Below are 16,632 nucleotides of genomic sequence, written 5' to 3' on the forward strand. Positions count from 1 at the left end.
GACTAAATGTTCTAACTCTAACCCAATGCTCTGATACCATTCAGCAAACTAGCCATCTAAAAGTTTGACAGGCCATCAGAAAAGATCCTTCAATTTTCATGGCATCTATTTACCATTCTACAATGTTTAAATCACTAAATAGACTCTGCATACAGAATAACAAAACAGTATTTGAAAGGCAATAAATAAGTGCCTTTAGACATAAAAAACAGAGCCTTAATGCCCAAAATTCCCTTTTTCCCCTCTACTTTCCTTTACAAATGTATAGTTTCGGCTATCTTGAAGAGAGGTTTCTGGGTTAAAAACCTCCTAATTGACTATTAGTAAGTCACATTCCTAAGCTACTTTATCTTTGACACATTCACCAGCTCCATGTAGAGAAACAATATAGCAGCAATAAAACATTTGGGGTCAGACATCTATAAATGCTTGTCTTATGTAGATCCAGACAAAGTGCTAGAAGAATTAAGAAGTGAAATAGATATTCTGAATGCATACACATGATACAACTTGGAGAGGTGTCGATCTCTAGTGGAAAAGACATGCTCATGAAGAGGAACAGTCAAATAGTCACACACAGACATAACAATACTTTTGAAACAATGAAACCAAAACCAGTTAATTTATGCTATTATATTTGTAGTCAAGTCAAGTCAAAAAGCATTCACCCAGCAACTACAATATGGTAGGTACTGGTCTAAGTGCTAGTGATACATAGAAAGCCAGCCCTTCCTCTCAAAGAACACATCATTCAACAAAAAAATTAATTTTCAAAAATTTATGATTTCATTGGCTTAGATAATTCCATCCAATAAACAAATAGCAATGTCTCCTCCCATTTAGTAGATGGATTTGTGAATTAGTGTGGGACACGAACATTTTTCAGCCTGTAATTAAACTTCTGGTAATGAACATTACATAACTATACATATAGCTATAAATAGCTAGGCTGTCCCATAGAGAATTTCAGCTTGGTAGAACCTAGCAGAGCTCGTGCCTTACCTGGAATAGCATTGAGAATGTTACAGAGGTATTCAGGTAGGACTTCTGTAAAAGTTATGTTATAATCAACTTAAAATTTGCTTACATCATTTTTCACATCAAAATCAATCCCCACTATTACATTATTTATTTCACAATTCTCTATATTGCCACAAGGACCTCTATTTCATCTTAATAGAGAAGTTTAGCCAGTGAAGGATTGAGTCCTCCAACTATCAATGTAAAAGAATGATAAGTAGTATAAAGTGTCCTATGTCTCATCTGGAGCTGTAAAGTCCCCACTTCACAATTAAGTTGATAGAAAAAAAATTAATGGAGGAATTTTAATTAAAGGGTCAAGAGAGATTAATATTTAAGCTGGGGGTCAAATGCGCTCCTTATGAGGCTGTTTGATCATGCACTCTAGAACTCTAAAGTCTCTGAAGAATTCAAAAGTCCACTTGGCAAGTAAGTCAAAGAACAGTGGAGGGCACATGTAGATGGTCAGGTGTGTTGTAGTAGGGATTCCTTTAGGATGTTAATTGGTCTATATGGTCACTGAGATTTCTTCCACTTTTAAAATTGTTATTCTGTGGTTCTTGAACTGCTCTTAAAAAGTCATTGCAAGAGTCTATTGACAGTTTAATAGGCAGATTACATCTCTACTCTATATTTCTTTTTCTATTACTAAATTCTTTTCTTTTTCTATTTTCATTTTTTATTAGTCACATCAATGAATCAATAAGTATTTACTAAATGCCTATGTAGAGGCCAGGTACTTTGACAATCCCTACTTACATTCTAAGAGGTGAGACAATCAGTATCTATACAATTATATACTGAATAACTATAAAGAAAATAAATGCAATTACTTACAAAATAGCTAAATCATGTAAGTTTGAAAGGGAAAGCACTAGTATTTGGGAACATCAAGAAAGACTTCATGTAAAAGGTGGTTCATGAGCTATTTCTGAGTAGAAACAGCCACAATGTGGTAGAATTAAGTGGGGAAGGCATTCTAGGCAGGGGAATAGCTTTTTGCAAAGGTATGGAGATGAGAGATGGAGTGTTAGAAGTAAAGAACACACCATGGAGCAGCAGAAGACAGCAACAGTATTAACACAATAGGATAACACTGAAAACAACATGATATAGGTTACTTTAGGTGACCTTGAGATCCCTTCTACCTGTAAATCTATGATTTTTATTATCACATGACCATGGTTTTTTTTTTTTTATTATGACTGCAGGACATTGAAATGATGTTGCCTTGCCTATACAGTCCATGGGCCAAAGTTACTGTTCGCTATTGTTTCAGGCCCAATGAAAGACATAAATCCATTTTAAAGATATATGCCATGATATTTTTGTTGTTGCTCTAGAAAAACTAGAAACATTGCCTAAAATTTAAAAAAAAATCTTCAACTTGGATAAAAAGGTTTTTTTAAAGGTTTCCCTGGCCATTACTGTAATCAGGGAAACATTCCTCAATGCTCCCTTCTTATGCTCTTCCCAAAGTAGGGATAGCACCTATCCAATTTATATCCTGAAACATCTAATTAGAGAATTAAAGTACTTGAGATTCCATCCCAGATCTGACCCCTCAGTAGCTATGGGAAATGTGGGTGAGTCACTTCTCTGTCAATGTAGAAAATATCTGTATTACCTAGGTCAATGAATTGGGGGAAAAGTGATTTGTAATTGGATAAATTCTATACAAATATAACCACAACCAGATTACTAAGGAATGTTTCCTTTAACTAAAAAGGAGACCATATACTTGTAGAAGGTCTGTGACATAATAGAGCACTGTCTCAGAGATAAGGAGATCTGGATTTAAAGGCTTCCTCTGACTCAAGCTGCTATCAAGAGAAAGCCACTTACCGCTTCAGTGCCCTATTAGTGCAAGACTTTAGAACTATAATCAGCAGTTCTTAAACTGTGACTATAGGAAGGGGAAAAGGTCTCCATCTTCAACCCCCATTTCTTAAGATCAAAATTATTTTCTAATGATTTAATTCTTAAATATCAACAGACATTATACATAAACAAAATCTTTTTGGGTGAGGGTGTGGTGGGGTTCCTCAATAATTTTTGAGAGTGTAGAGAAGTCTTATACCCAAACTTGTCCAGAGCCACTATTATAAGTTGAGTTGCCAATTAACTTTAATGGAGGAATTTATATAAAGTTGGTTTCCAGTTCTGGTGGCTTACCTAGAATGGGGGCACAGGAAAGATTTAAATAAAAGTTTTCCTGGTTTTGAGACTATACCTCTATCCATTATATTATACTGCCTCTCAACAAATAATTGGTGAATTAAAAAGAAAGGTTATGTTCCTTTTTTTAAAGCAATAATCCAATTTTAACAAAATATGATATGAATTAGTACAAATTGGATAAAAACTTCATGTATATTCAAGTGTGAGTTTAGTAAGTTTTCTGCTCCTTTAGGTTATAGCTGATTTATGTTCAAAATAATTTTATGCAAATTGTCCAGCACTCAGAATATATGAACTAGTGACACCATTAACTTATTAGAGTGATTATTTAAATGACTAAAGTAAAGGAACTGCATCCTTCTCTCTCCCCGCCCCCCCCCCTTTTATTTTTGCTGAGGCAATTGAGGTTAAGTGATTTGCCCAGGGTCATGGGAGCTAGGAAGCATTAAGTGTCTTGAGATCACATTTGAACTCAGATCCTCCTGCTTCAGGGCTGGTGTTCTATCCACTGCGCCACCTAGCTGTCCCAACTGCATCCTATGTTAAGAAATAAATCCATTTTTGCAATTTTAAGATATCTACTCATTTCCCTGGGTTATTTTTTTTAAATGATGGCTTCATCTAAATGTAATTATATAAAACTATTAAGAAACAGAAGTTACCAATTATATATATGATAATTTCTGGGGTTTTTGTCCACAATATTTCTTCTACTCAGGTATAAGCCCCATATCCCACCCTACTCATTTTAATCTACTGTGATCCTTAGTTTTATGAAGGATATGCAAACAGATAGAGAGCCATCGATGAAACACAAAAAGCCCGAACAATGATGAAGAGCCCTCTAGAACCTGGGAAAGATCACGAGGAGTTAGAGTGACACCTGACCCTGAACTACAGGTTATCGTTTTCCTTTTGTTAGGTACATAGAAGTGGAAAAATTATAAAACCTTCAGGTTGAGAAAAACCTTTAGGCTTGGGAGAATTTGGATTTTAAAATGCTAAAAGGACCCAACCAGATGGTGCAAAGAATAGAATGCTGAAGTCACAAAAAGCCATATCAAATCTGGCCTCAAATATTTATTATCAATGTGATCCTAGGTGAGTGATTTAATCCCATTTGATTCAGTTTCCTCATCTGTAGAATGAACTGGAATAGGAAATGGCAAAATACTCCATTATCTTTGCCAAGAAAATCCCAAACAGGATCATAAAAAGTCAGAAACAGCTGAACAACAAAAGGACCAAGGTATAATGAGAATTTTTTTTAGTGCTGACTCTAAAGGCTTATGGGAGAGAGAGAGAAGTGGTCTTGATGTTTCCTTCTAGATTGCTAGACTCTCTTCATAAGAATAGTAAAGGAAACAAGAATTCAAGGCAAATGGTACATTTAAGGATTAACAAAACAAAACAAAACAAAACCATGAGTTTCACAAGAACAACATCCTTTGTATTTAAACTCCTAAGAAAGAACTTAAGGAATGGGGGCTGGAGGAAGATAGAGAATTTAGAAACTTATCTTCTATGCATCCTGTCTACGCTCTGTAGCTCTATCTTAGCAACAAAACTTCTATATCAATCCAGAGAGGCAAAAAACTCTTAGAATCCCCTATCAAAGTTCCTCGGTTAGAGATTGGTTCCTTTCAATTAAGCAGTAATCTATGGATCTTATTTTAAAATGCAAAGTGTAAAGAAAGCTGAACTAGTTAAAAGAAATAGAAACAATAACAAAGTAAAAAGTAAGGAAACAACAATGGCCATAATAAAATAAAATGGCTGCTATATAATGTTTTGTAATTACATATAGTATGAAGTTATAACTTCAAAAGAAGTGAAGAAAATGACCTCTCTGCCTTATTTGGAGAGACCAGGATCTATCAGAGTATCACATTGTATATACTACCAGTTAGTTTTCCTGAATTGCTTTTTTTTTTCTTAAAAGATCTTTATTATAAAGAATAGCTCACTAGAAAAGGCAAATTGGTATAAAATGAGAGATGGGAAGTCATTGAAGACCAAATGTATGATAAATAGCTTGGGACAGTAGACAAAGCTCCAGATTTCAAGGCTTTGCTATTGTGTGATGCTGTACAAGTCATTATAATCTCTGATTCTGTTGCCACATTTATTAAACAAGATTATTAGGCTAAATGAACTTGCCTTCCCTGCCTTATCTAAGGCTGACAATTTTTCATCTTGTTCACAGTTTTATCTAAAGATGGCCTGGATCATGATATTCTTATCTTTCTATGTCACATCATACTATGTATAAATCACTAACAGTCCATCATAAATCTGTGCCCATATAGAATGCCAACTGGGGGTGCGGCTGACACTAGAAGGGGTTAGCCTGACCTTCTGCCAGTTAAGTGATTTTCCAGGTTCATTTTTTACTCCACCCTGTACAACATAAAAATCTCATGTGCCTCAAACCATCATAGGACAGGATAGGGGTATCTCAGAGATACCCCTAAATAAACAAAAATTGGGTGGTTATGAATTGAGTGAGCCAAACCCTCACACTTGCCCATGTTACAAGACAGAAGTACAACTTAAAATTTGTGAGCAAACAGATGCATCACCTCTCTCCTTTTTTATCCTCTTAAAAAGGAGACCCTGATTATGAATTTGCTAAATATCAATGGGATTAATTGTTGTATTGTCTAGCACCTGAAACAATCCTTATGTCTCTTTTCTCCTGCCTGCAAAGAACTCATTCATCAGTAATGTTTTTGGTTAGTTGTTTTTCAGATATGTCCAATTCTTAGTGGTCACCCCTTTGGGGTTTTCTTGGCAAATATGCTGGAATAATTTGCCATTTCCTTCTCTAGCTCATTTTACAGAAGAGGAAACTGAAGCAATCTGGGTTAAATGACTTATACAGAATCACATGCATAGGAAGTGTCTGAGGCAAGATTTGAACTTAGGAAGATTCCTCTTCTTGACTCCAGACGTGGCATTCTATCCATTGCAACACCTTACTGCCCTATTATCAATAATGAGAGGGGACTAATATGGACAAAATCTGTTATTTTGTTTCTCTAGTCTGGATTACTTTGGTTTTAAAGGGAATAGGTCAAGGAAATGAAAATCTGCTTCATTTTAAGAATACTCAATATATAAAAGCATCTAGACCTTATAAAATGGACAAACTAGATGAATTATTTTCCTTAGCAAAGGTATTCCTTTTTGGTTCTTTTAATATCAAGCTCCCTTAGTACACTTGAAACATAATTCCATTTTACAAAATCTAGCAAATGCAACTGTTCTAACATATAATGAAAGCCAGGATGTGTTGGAGTCAGCTCTTTTCATTGTGAGTATATATTCCTTGTAAATCATCAAGTGCTACAAATAAGGGCTTGAGTTAGTTTTGAGTGTTTAGATTTAAGAAAAAGATGAATAAACATATTAATAATGAAGATTAAACTTAAAAGCAGGTCATGTGCACATTTCTTCTTTGTTTTGAAGAATCCATCTTTACTTATGTACTCACACATTCCTGGAACAAAGAAGCCCATTGATCCAATGGAAAGATCACTGAATTTGGAATCAAAGGACATGGTTTCAAAGTTTGGCTTCCTAGTTTTACTTTCTGTGTGACCTCAATAACTTAATGTCTCTGAATCTGTTTCCTCAACAGTAAAATGAGGAAGTTGCACTAGATGATTCCTAACATTCTTTCTAGATGTAAAAGAAAAATGTGTGTCACTGATAGTAATGTCTTTAATAAAACTCAAACACAAGCAAATGTCCATGACAAAGAATGATCAGAAAAATACTTAATATGCATTATTTATATGTCTCTTTTCAAGACTAATTACTGATTTTATGCTGTGGTTTCACTGATATAATTAGAAGAATTTCCATAATGTTTCATTCCTAGAGTAGAGCTTTAATCTCATCATTGGAAGTCTTTACTTAATAGGTGTATAGGACAATACCACATTACTTCTCTTCCTTTGAGATGCTTGTCACTATTCTCCTCCTGATCAATATCTTGTAAGCACAGCCTTCCCTCACTTAAATCCAATTCACTTGAATGTCATGGTAAGACCTCCCTGATGTCATGGTCTTCTTCAGGAATTAATGACAAATAACATTATTCTTCTATGGATCCACTGTGCTAGAAGTCTTCCTCCAGATTCTTGAGTATTTTCTCAGAACTAGTGGAAAACTAGATTCTCTGTTTATTCCTCCCTCTTACTGCATGACTGCCTACTTCCATATCTGGAAGTATTTAATCCCATTTCTTGAATTCAGGTCATCTTTTGCAATATGCTACAGACTAAGCAATTAGGTTGCTCAAAGGTTAAAACACTGGGCTTGGAATCAGGAAGACTCATCTTCATGCGTTCAAATCCAGCTTTTATATCCTTGTTTTATTCCTATTGCTTTTCATAATTTAATATGGAGTTATTGCTTATAATCTTCTGGCATAGTCCTCTATAGTATTTTACAAAGAAGTTTATCTGTACTAATGATGCCCTTACTGCTATGCTTTGGCAAAAAGATCAAGGATTTGCTGGATAAGGAAGCAACTTGGCAACTACTTTACATAAAATAAGATTTTGCACAAGATGGTGATAATCTTTGACTTTTTAAAAAATTCTCACTTTTTATTATTCATGGTTTACATGAATGGGTCAGAATGAGGCTATTATATCTTACATTTTTTGTCTCTTTCAATTTCTTGTTATCTTGTTATCTTGATCTTTGATTTAGCTAGTAGATGGCCTAACTGCATAATGATATATATCCCTCACTAGTAACCAGTTTTTCATGTCTGCAGATATAATAAGTTTCATTATGTGCAATTGGATTCAATTCTCACCATGTGTAGTGCTTTCCAATTCTCTTCTGAAAGAAAGCAATAATGATAGGATATACAGGCATAAAATTTTTGAGCATCTTATACATCTTTGACCTCTTGTTTCTCAAATATGAGTCATATTTTCCAACAGATTTTTCTCCACCCTCTTCTGTGACCACTTTCACACTAAAAACCACTAAGTATCAAAATAGATGTTGACTAAGATTGGATGATTTGGGCAAATTAGATTTCTACCTCTTCATCTTCAACAACAGTTGTTGGTATAGAACCTGCTATTATCTTCATGGAAGTCTATTTGTTTATTCTGTTCACAAACACCAAAAGAGACGATGACTGGGTGTCCTATGAAAATGACATTTTTCATTGACTTTGGGGATATGACCAAACTAATTCCCCCAGCTCCCTTGTTTGCTTTTCTAAAGAAAAGTAATGAATCATCCTTCCACTTAATTGCAATTTCCTTTTGTCTTCTGGTTTTGTTTATTATGGTAAAATCAGTATTGACACGGTTGGTTATCATCATTCTAGAAAAATGTTTTATTTTGTATTTTTTTCTAATTTCATTGATATATTTGAATTTCAGGTCTTATATTTCACAGCAAGAATTCAGAATCAAATTTCTCCTATAGGATATTTGTAGTCATAATATAGTATTTCTTACTTGAGCTAACAAGGTTTTATTTCTTACAATAAACACTAATTCATGAATTTTCTAATTGTTCTTTCTTAATGTAGACATTAGCCATTATTCAATTTTTAAAGGTAATAGGAATATTACTATTAAATTATACATTGATTATTATTGTTGTTATTGTTGTCTGTCCTTTATTCTCAAAGAGGGCCAATAACATCATGAGAGTTATGTCTTAAGTTGTGGGTGAACTGGACTTAAATGATCCAGAGGTATACAAAGTTGCTGGCCTAAATAAAAAGAAAAAGAATTTTTGTACCAAGCATGATACTAAGTTTTTGAGATAGAAATACAAGTGAAAAATATTATTCCTCTTCTCAAGGAGTTTATATTCCAGGGGTGGAAGAAAATATATAATAGGTAACTGTAAAGTGACAAGGAAGACTGGTATATGCCTGAAGACATGGTATGAAAATTACTGGGAAGTGAGGTTGAGGAATGGTTTTCCTTAAGTCTCAGCTCAAGTCTCTCCCTCATGAAGCCTTTCTCAGGCCCCAATTCATAAACACACACACACACACACACACACACACACACACACACACACATATGCACATACATACCAACACACATATACATATATATGCATCCATAGCCAGATATATGCATATATATGTATATGTATGTATGCACATATAAGTATATGTATGTATATACACATATGAGAGAAAGACAGAGTCAGTTACAGAGAGAGAGAGAGAGAGAGAGAATGGGAAACAGAATCAGAGACAGAGAGAAGAGGAGAGGAGAAGAGAAAGAAAGAGACAGAAACAGAGAGACAGAGAGGAAGAGACAGAGAGAGGGGGAGAGAGAGAAGAGAGGAAAGGAGAGAGAAAGAAGACACAGAGACAAAGAGACAGAGAAAGGGGGAGAGACAGTGTGTTTGCACATAGTTGTTACATGTTGTTTACTCCATTAGACTATGAATATCTTGAGAGCAGGGACAGTTTTTTGTTTTTTGTTTTTTGTTTTTTTTTTTTTTGCCTCTCTTTGCATCCCTAACACTCAGCATGGTGCCGCTAACACATAAGGAACTTAATAAATGCTACCTGACTGACTAGATTTGGGCAAGAAAAAACAAAAGCTAAATAGCAGCTAGGTAGTACTAGACTCAATGTCCAAGGTACCAGAAAAAAAGGGAAACATGAAAATAAGAGAGGCAGAGGGGAAGGAGAAATGATAACCTGAGTGAAGAAAGTCTATTGTAAAATTAACCAGAAAATGTATCAAGAATACTACTGATGGCAGGGTTTTAAAGATTGAGCCCCAATTTCAAAAGCTTTTACTTTCAGGGCAATCAACCATAAAATTGTGTTGGATATTGTTCTGCTGGAAAATACTCATGATTAGTTTGTTTCTATTATCAGTGATATTCAGACTATAGTTCAATCCTCACATTTTCCTCTCATCACACAAAGTAGACAAATAAGATGTAATTAATAAGTAAAAAAGAAAAGAGACCTTGTGGTTACCATTTACCTTAAGTGTCCATTCATATCTACCCCCAGGTATATATTCAATTATCTTTATGGGCCTCAGTTTCTTTCTCTGTAAAATGTGATTATACTAGATAATCTCCATATTCCCTTCCCATAAAAACCCATGATTCTATAATTTTTTAGGCAATATAAATGGCAATTAAGTTAAACACATTTTGCTTATGTTCACTAACCGGCAATTATCTTTCAGAAAATTTGCCATTATTTATACTCAGCACCTAACATAATTTTTAAGGATAGTTAGATCACAATTTTTTTTAATTTTTAAAACAGGTCATAGTAAATTAGAAATAAACTTCACAGAAAGGTTTTCTTCAGTTTAGGGATCTAGTCAAAAAAAAAATTGCTCATTACCAACCTGTGCTGAGAAACCACAAAAGAATCCAAACCAGAAGTGCACAAGGGTGAAGGCAAAATTCTTGTAGAAGAAATAGCACAGGAACTTGCACATACGGAAATAGGACCACCTTCCATGAACCAGAAGGAGTCGCTGAAGGTATCTGAATTGTGCAAAGGAATAGTCGCTGGCTAAAACTGCTTGCATTCCTTCCTGACCACTGATGCCAACTCCTATGTGTGCACCTGTAAAGTGAAAAAGATAAAAATTAAGTCCTATTTAAAATTTTAATTTAATTTTTTTATTTTAATTTAAATTTCTAAAAATCTGCTGATTTAATAAGAGTCAGTTAACAAGCAATACTTGGTCAGCTTGATCAAACTATCTTCTTTTAACCATAAAAAACTTAAAAGCCTTACTTGAAGCAACATGGCATAATGGAAAGAATGAGGGTCTAGAATCTAAGTCTAGAAGACCTGTTTCCCATTCCTCTGATGCCACAAGCTATTTCACCCAAAGCAAATTACATTTGTTTCTATATACTTAAAGAAACTCTCTAAAACTAAATTGTGGACAGGTATACACCTGTGTTGATGGAGGATGGTCCTATTCTAACAAGAATCATAGATGAAAAATGACAAAAGTTTTTAAAAGCACTAATGCTAAGAATAGCTATGATAATAGAATCATCTATATTATAGTGACCCATGATTAATTATAATTATTTTCATTAACTGAAATAGATGATTATATTAATTTTTGAACTTTGGTCCAAACCTGGTATTCCCATCATCAAAAGAAGGCTATAGTAAAAAAAAAAAAAAAAACTGCCCCTCTAACAAATCAATATTATATACTGCTTTCCAACTTATACTCTAACAAAATGACCTTAAATACTGAGTAGAGGAATGATTTTCTTAATGTCACCGAACCAGTATATATGTGTCAAGAAATTGAGTTTAATGCCAAGTTTGCCTGTGTATGAGCCAACTCTCTTAACTACTGTATCATATGATCAAGAATTCTCTATTATATATAATTAGATTTGTTTTAATCAATTTCTCCCATTGGACTATTTGATGGATAAATAACACATATATTCTTTATTTTATGACTTCTTACTTTTTATCATGCTGATATCATTGGCTCCATCTCCTATGGCCAAAGTTACTGCCTTTCTGTGCTTCTTAATCAACTCTACCACTTGGGCTTTCTGAAGAGGAGTAACTCTGCAGCAAATCACAGTCTTACATATGCAGGCAATTTCTAGGAATTCATTCTGTAGATTTGCTTCAAGTGCATAACCCTGTGAATAAGAATAGTTAATAAGAAGTTTCCAGAAAAGGATCATTGCAGAATGCAATCAATGTAGGTACTATTTGACATTTTTATCAGCATCTTGGGTAAAGATATAGATTTAATGTTCATTAAATTTGCATAGTTCAAAGCAGGGAGGAAAGACGACCACATTGGAAGCTAGGATCAGAATCGATAAGATCTTGACAATCTAAAAGACTAATGTCTAAAAGACTAATAATGTAAAATTAAATAAATGTAAAGTCCTAACACTTGGGTCCAAAGAATCAGCTTCTCAAGTACAGGACGAGGAGGCAAAGTTCCTCGGAAGTTTTTCCTGAGAAAGACTGTGGATTTTAGTAGACCAGATGGCACATTCAGCATGAGTCAGCTTTACATGACATGAGTCATGTAAAGTGGCAGCCAGAGGAATGCCATGGGGGTGCATTAAAAGAAGCATAAATTCCATGAGTAAGAAGGTCACAGTCTCTATGCAATCTACTATATTCAAACCACATCTAGAATATTGCATCTAATTACAAGCACCACACTCTAAGAAGGACATAGATGAGCTGGGGAGTATACAAAAGAAAGCAATTCAATCCAGATGATGGAAAGCCCACAATTCTAGAGGATAAGTGGAAGGAAATGGAGAAGAAAAGACTTGAGAGACATAGGAGAGGGCACAGACATGATAGCTGTCTTCAAGTATTTTAAGGATTGTCATCAGGAAGAAGTTTTAGATTTACTTCATTTGGCCACAGAGGGCAGAACCAAGACCAATGGATGGAAGTTGAAGAAATAATTGTATGCTGGATGTCAAGAAATACTTCCTAACAATTATAAATGCCCCCAAAGAAGAATGTACTACTTCCCCCTTACTGAAATCCTTCAAAAAAAAAAAGTGGAATCAACCTTATTGGATATTTTGTTATTGTTGAGTCATTAAAGTCATATCTATTCTTCACGACCCTGTATGGAGTTATCTTAACAAAGATAATGGAGTGGTTTGCCATTTCTTTCCACAACTCATTTTACAGATGAGAAAACCAAGGTAAACTGGGCAAGACTTAGATAGTTAGCAAGTGTTTGAGGCTGCATTTGAACTTACTAAGACAAGTCTTCTTGACTCCAGGTCCAGCAATTTATCCACTATACCATCTAGTTGCCTCCTTTTTGGATGTGCTTTAATGATAATTTTTTAAGTTCTCTAGTATCTTTTGGCTCCTTGAACTTAGGATCCCTGATTGCTATGGTCCCTGGGAGGTTAAGTGATTTACTAAAGATAATAAATAATGCAGTCAAGATTTTATCTGGTGTCTTTTGATCCAAATGGATCTAGTGATTTTTCTATTACTTAGAGAGACACTATAGTAGACACTTGGAGTCAGAAAAACCTGGATTTAAATCTTTATTTATTCTTGTAACTTCTTGGAACTCATTTTTTTAAATCTGTAAAATGGTGAGTTGGATTTGGTGGTCTCTGAGGTCCTTTTTAGCTTTAACCTTATGATCCTCCAAGGCCAAACAAAGTCTTCTAAGAAAGTTTGAATAAAAAAAGATCATTTTCAGTTGAAACAAAGAGTACTACAAAAAACAAACACTTAACTATAACCATGGAGACAAGTAACACAAATAATCCATGTTTGACTACTTTTCAAAAAATAGTGAGAACTAAGTAGGGACTGGACCCATGATATCCCTGATAAGGGGAGATTTCTTATGAAAAAATTTTACCAATATAGGTTGCATCTTCTGTGCAATTCATCTTGGAGAACTGTTTAGAACAATAAGGGTCCCACAGTTAGTATAGTTTAGGGATGAGTTTTGAATTTAAGCCTTCCTGGCTCTGAGTTTTGCTCTCTATTCACTGTCTCTTGAAAAGTAAGCATTTCCATTTAATAAAAGTTATCTCACAAAAGTATTTAAAAATGTTTTGTGCATAGTAAAATTCAACAAATAAACGTTAATTTGAAAACTTATACCTAATTATTCTCATCCACCACTCATATTAGAAGAGGAAGTCCTATGTTCTTACAGTACTACCACTTCCTTCCCCCAGTTGTTTCTGAGCCCACCATCTTCTCTACCACATATCTGGATTTAGCATTAAAAAGTAGAAAAGTAAAAGAGTATTTGGGCAGCTAGGGAGCACAGTGAATAGAGTGCCAGGTCTGGAGTCAAGAAGACTTATCTACTGAATTCAAATCTGACACTAGATGCTTACTACCATGTGACCCCAAGTAAGCCATTTAACCTAATTTGCTTTGGTTTCCTCATTTATAAAATGACCTGAAAAAGGAAATGACAACCACTCCAGTATCTTTGCTAAGAAAACCCCAAATGGGGTCATGAAGAGTAGGACGTAACTGAAAAAAGGATAGTTAATGTTTAAAAAGAATCAAAATTGTGAAGACTGAGGAGAAGCAGGTGACAGGAATAAAATCTAAGCCACTCCATCTGATGCTCCTGACTGAGTGATCTTGCTTTCCTGGGATTGCTATATCTTATTCAGATGATATTAATGGCTTCTACAAAAGTTTAATGCTATGATGGCAAGTAGGCAACTCAGTGTTAACTTTTTATTGTCAATTCCAGTGGAATGCTGAGCTTTGAAAAGTAGGTTTCTAATGGCAGGCAGTGTCTGCTCTTCAAGGACCCAATTAGCTAATTGAATGAATGTCTCATCATTTTCTGATGAATTTTCTGGCCATGATTACCCAAGAAAGAAACAAACACAGTGACTCTTAGTCATAGAAGATCTCATTAGTGATGGCAGCAGATTAGCAGAAAGGTGAGGAGAGAGTACTAAAAAAAAATAGCAGTTATTAGAATGCTTATAAATTTTAATTTAATTTTCAATATTCCAAATGTGAGAATTCACATCCTACTAGAAGAATTGAGCCATAAGAATATTGATATTCTTGCTATAAATTAAACCAGAAAATTGAAGAACTGTGAAATGAAAAGGAAGGATGGCTCACAGGATTTTCTTGGAGAGGGAAATGAAGGAATCCATTTTATCCTACATCCAAAAGCACAAGAGACATCATTTCAGGAATGGTAATCTTGCCTTATAATGCTCATGATAAACATAAACATAACAACCTTTATGAGAATCATTTCAGTTTATATGCCAAATCTATTTCAGAGGATGAAGAGGTAAAGAAATTCAACAAGGATTAAGTCCAAGTATTGAGCCAGTAGTGTATTAGGCATCGAGAATACAAATAATCCTTACACTCAAAGAGCTAACATTGTGTCAGGGATTGAGAATACAAATAATTCCTTTACTCAAGGAGCTCACATTCACTAATTCTGAGACACTTTAAAGCAAAGATGGACATTAGATAGTGAAATACATTTTGGAAAATAAGGCATAAGTATTAAGAATTGATAGAAGACAAAGGCTCCTAGAATGCTTAAAAGTTTCATTTTTGATTCATGTTTGTAAGTAATACTTTAAGAAGATTCTTACCCAAAAAGGGCAAGAATCAAAATTCACATACAGGAGAGAAATTGATATTTTTATAAACAGAAAAAACAACTAGTTACTGACATACAGAAGAGAAGAGAGAAGGGAAAGAAATAAAGTTGAGAATGAGAGATGAGTGAGCAGAGTTCCTCTAAAAATTCTCATCATCTGGCAATTTGCTGGTGTAAAAGGAGTAGGCATAGATAGCAATGGCATGTATAAAGGAATACAAAAAATAATATGTGTGGTATACCTGAAAGGCAACTTCTTTTTCTCCTTCAATTCTAGTATAACTCATTTTTCTCAAGGGGGTTTATCTTCTCCTTTAGTTTAGGAAATTTAAAAAATTCTTCTTTAAATTATTAACTTTTCTTACTTATTACTTTTATCTAACCCCTTGAACTGGGTAAGTAACACTATAACACCAGAAATTTTGTGATTCTACCCTTCATCTCCATGCCATTTCTCCTATCCTATGTTTTATAGGCGGTGAGGAATGTTTCTTCTATTTTTCTCACTTTCCTTCCTATTTGATATTCCCATGAGTACTGACCATATCATAAAGATTAGTGATAATTAAATTCGCTATATAACCATGAGAATAAATAGTAGAGGAAAATCAGAAAAGCAGGGGGAAATGGAACAAGCAGGATACTACTAACTGTAGCAAAGAATGACACTCACTCTAACTCCTTCCTTGCCAAGAGAAAGATAAAGCTTTTGTTTCCTTCTCCAACTTTGGGAGAAGTCTATTGTCTTTAAAGGGTAGTTTGGGGTATCTCACCAAATCTTTTTGCTATCAGCAATATACCCACTGAACAGTCTCTCTCAGCCATCATCCATTGCATCATAGAGAACTTCAGCCAACTCTAAGACTTTTGAGGGGAAGTCCAGACACAAAGGCAGCTAGGTGTCACTATAACGCACAGAGTGCTGAGCCAGAGATACATACACCTGAGTCCCAATGTAGCCTTAGACATTTACAATTGTGTCACTTAGCCTTTTTTTTGCCTCAATTCTCACATCCATAAAATAAGGACAATAATAGCACCTACCTCCTAAGGTCGTGAGAATCACAATTTGTGTAAAGTGCTTACTACAGTGCCTGGCACATAGTAAATACTTATAAATATATATTATATTATTATTTTGACCTGGCTTCCTACCTATCTTATGGCATATTTTCCCCAGAATTTTGACAAAAAAAATCCCACTACTCTTTCTAGCAGTCCCAGTTCAAACACGTGATTGGCTAATGGATATGTAGTGACAGGCTACATTTACAAAAAGGTGAAATGA

General features: G+C 34.6%; 1 protein-coding gene across 1 annotated transcript in view; it reads right to left on the reverse strand.

The window, feature by feature from the left end:
* The window catches only part of ATP8B4 (ATPase phospholipid transporting 8B4 (putative)), a 230,711-nt gene that overhangs the window by 34,352 nt on the left and 179,727 nt on the right, over positions 1–16,632 (reverse strand). Inside the window, exons 20-21 of the mRNA XM_051973787.1 lie at positions 11,685–11,868; positions 10,584–10,807 (exon numbers count right to left, since the gene is read on the reverse strand). Coding sequence (XP_051829747.1) covers positions 10,584–10,807; positions 11,685–11,868 — 408 coding nt within the window. The remainder of the gene's footprint in view (positions 1–10,583; positions 10,808–11,684; positions 11,869–16,632) is intronic.

This window comes from Antechinus flavipes, chromosome 2 (genome assembly GCF_016432865.1).
Source record: "Antechinus flavipes isolate AdamAnt ecotype Samford, QLD, Australia chromosome 2, AdamAnt_v2, whole genome shotgun sequence".
NCBI classification, from domain to species: Eukaryota; Metazoa; Chordata; class Mammalia; order Dasyuromorphia; family Dasyuridae; genus Antechinus; species Antechinus flavipes.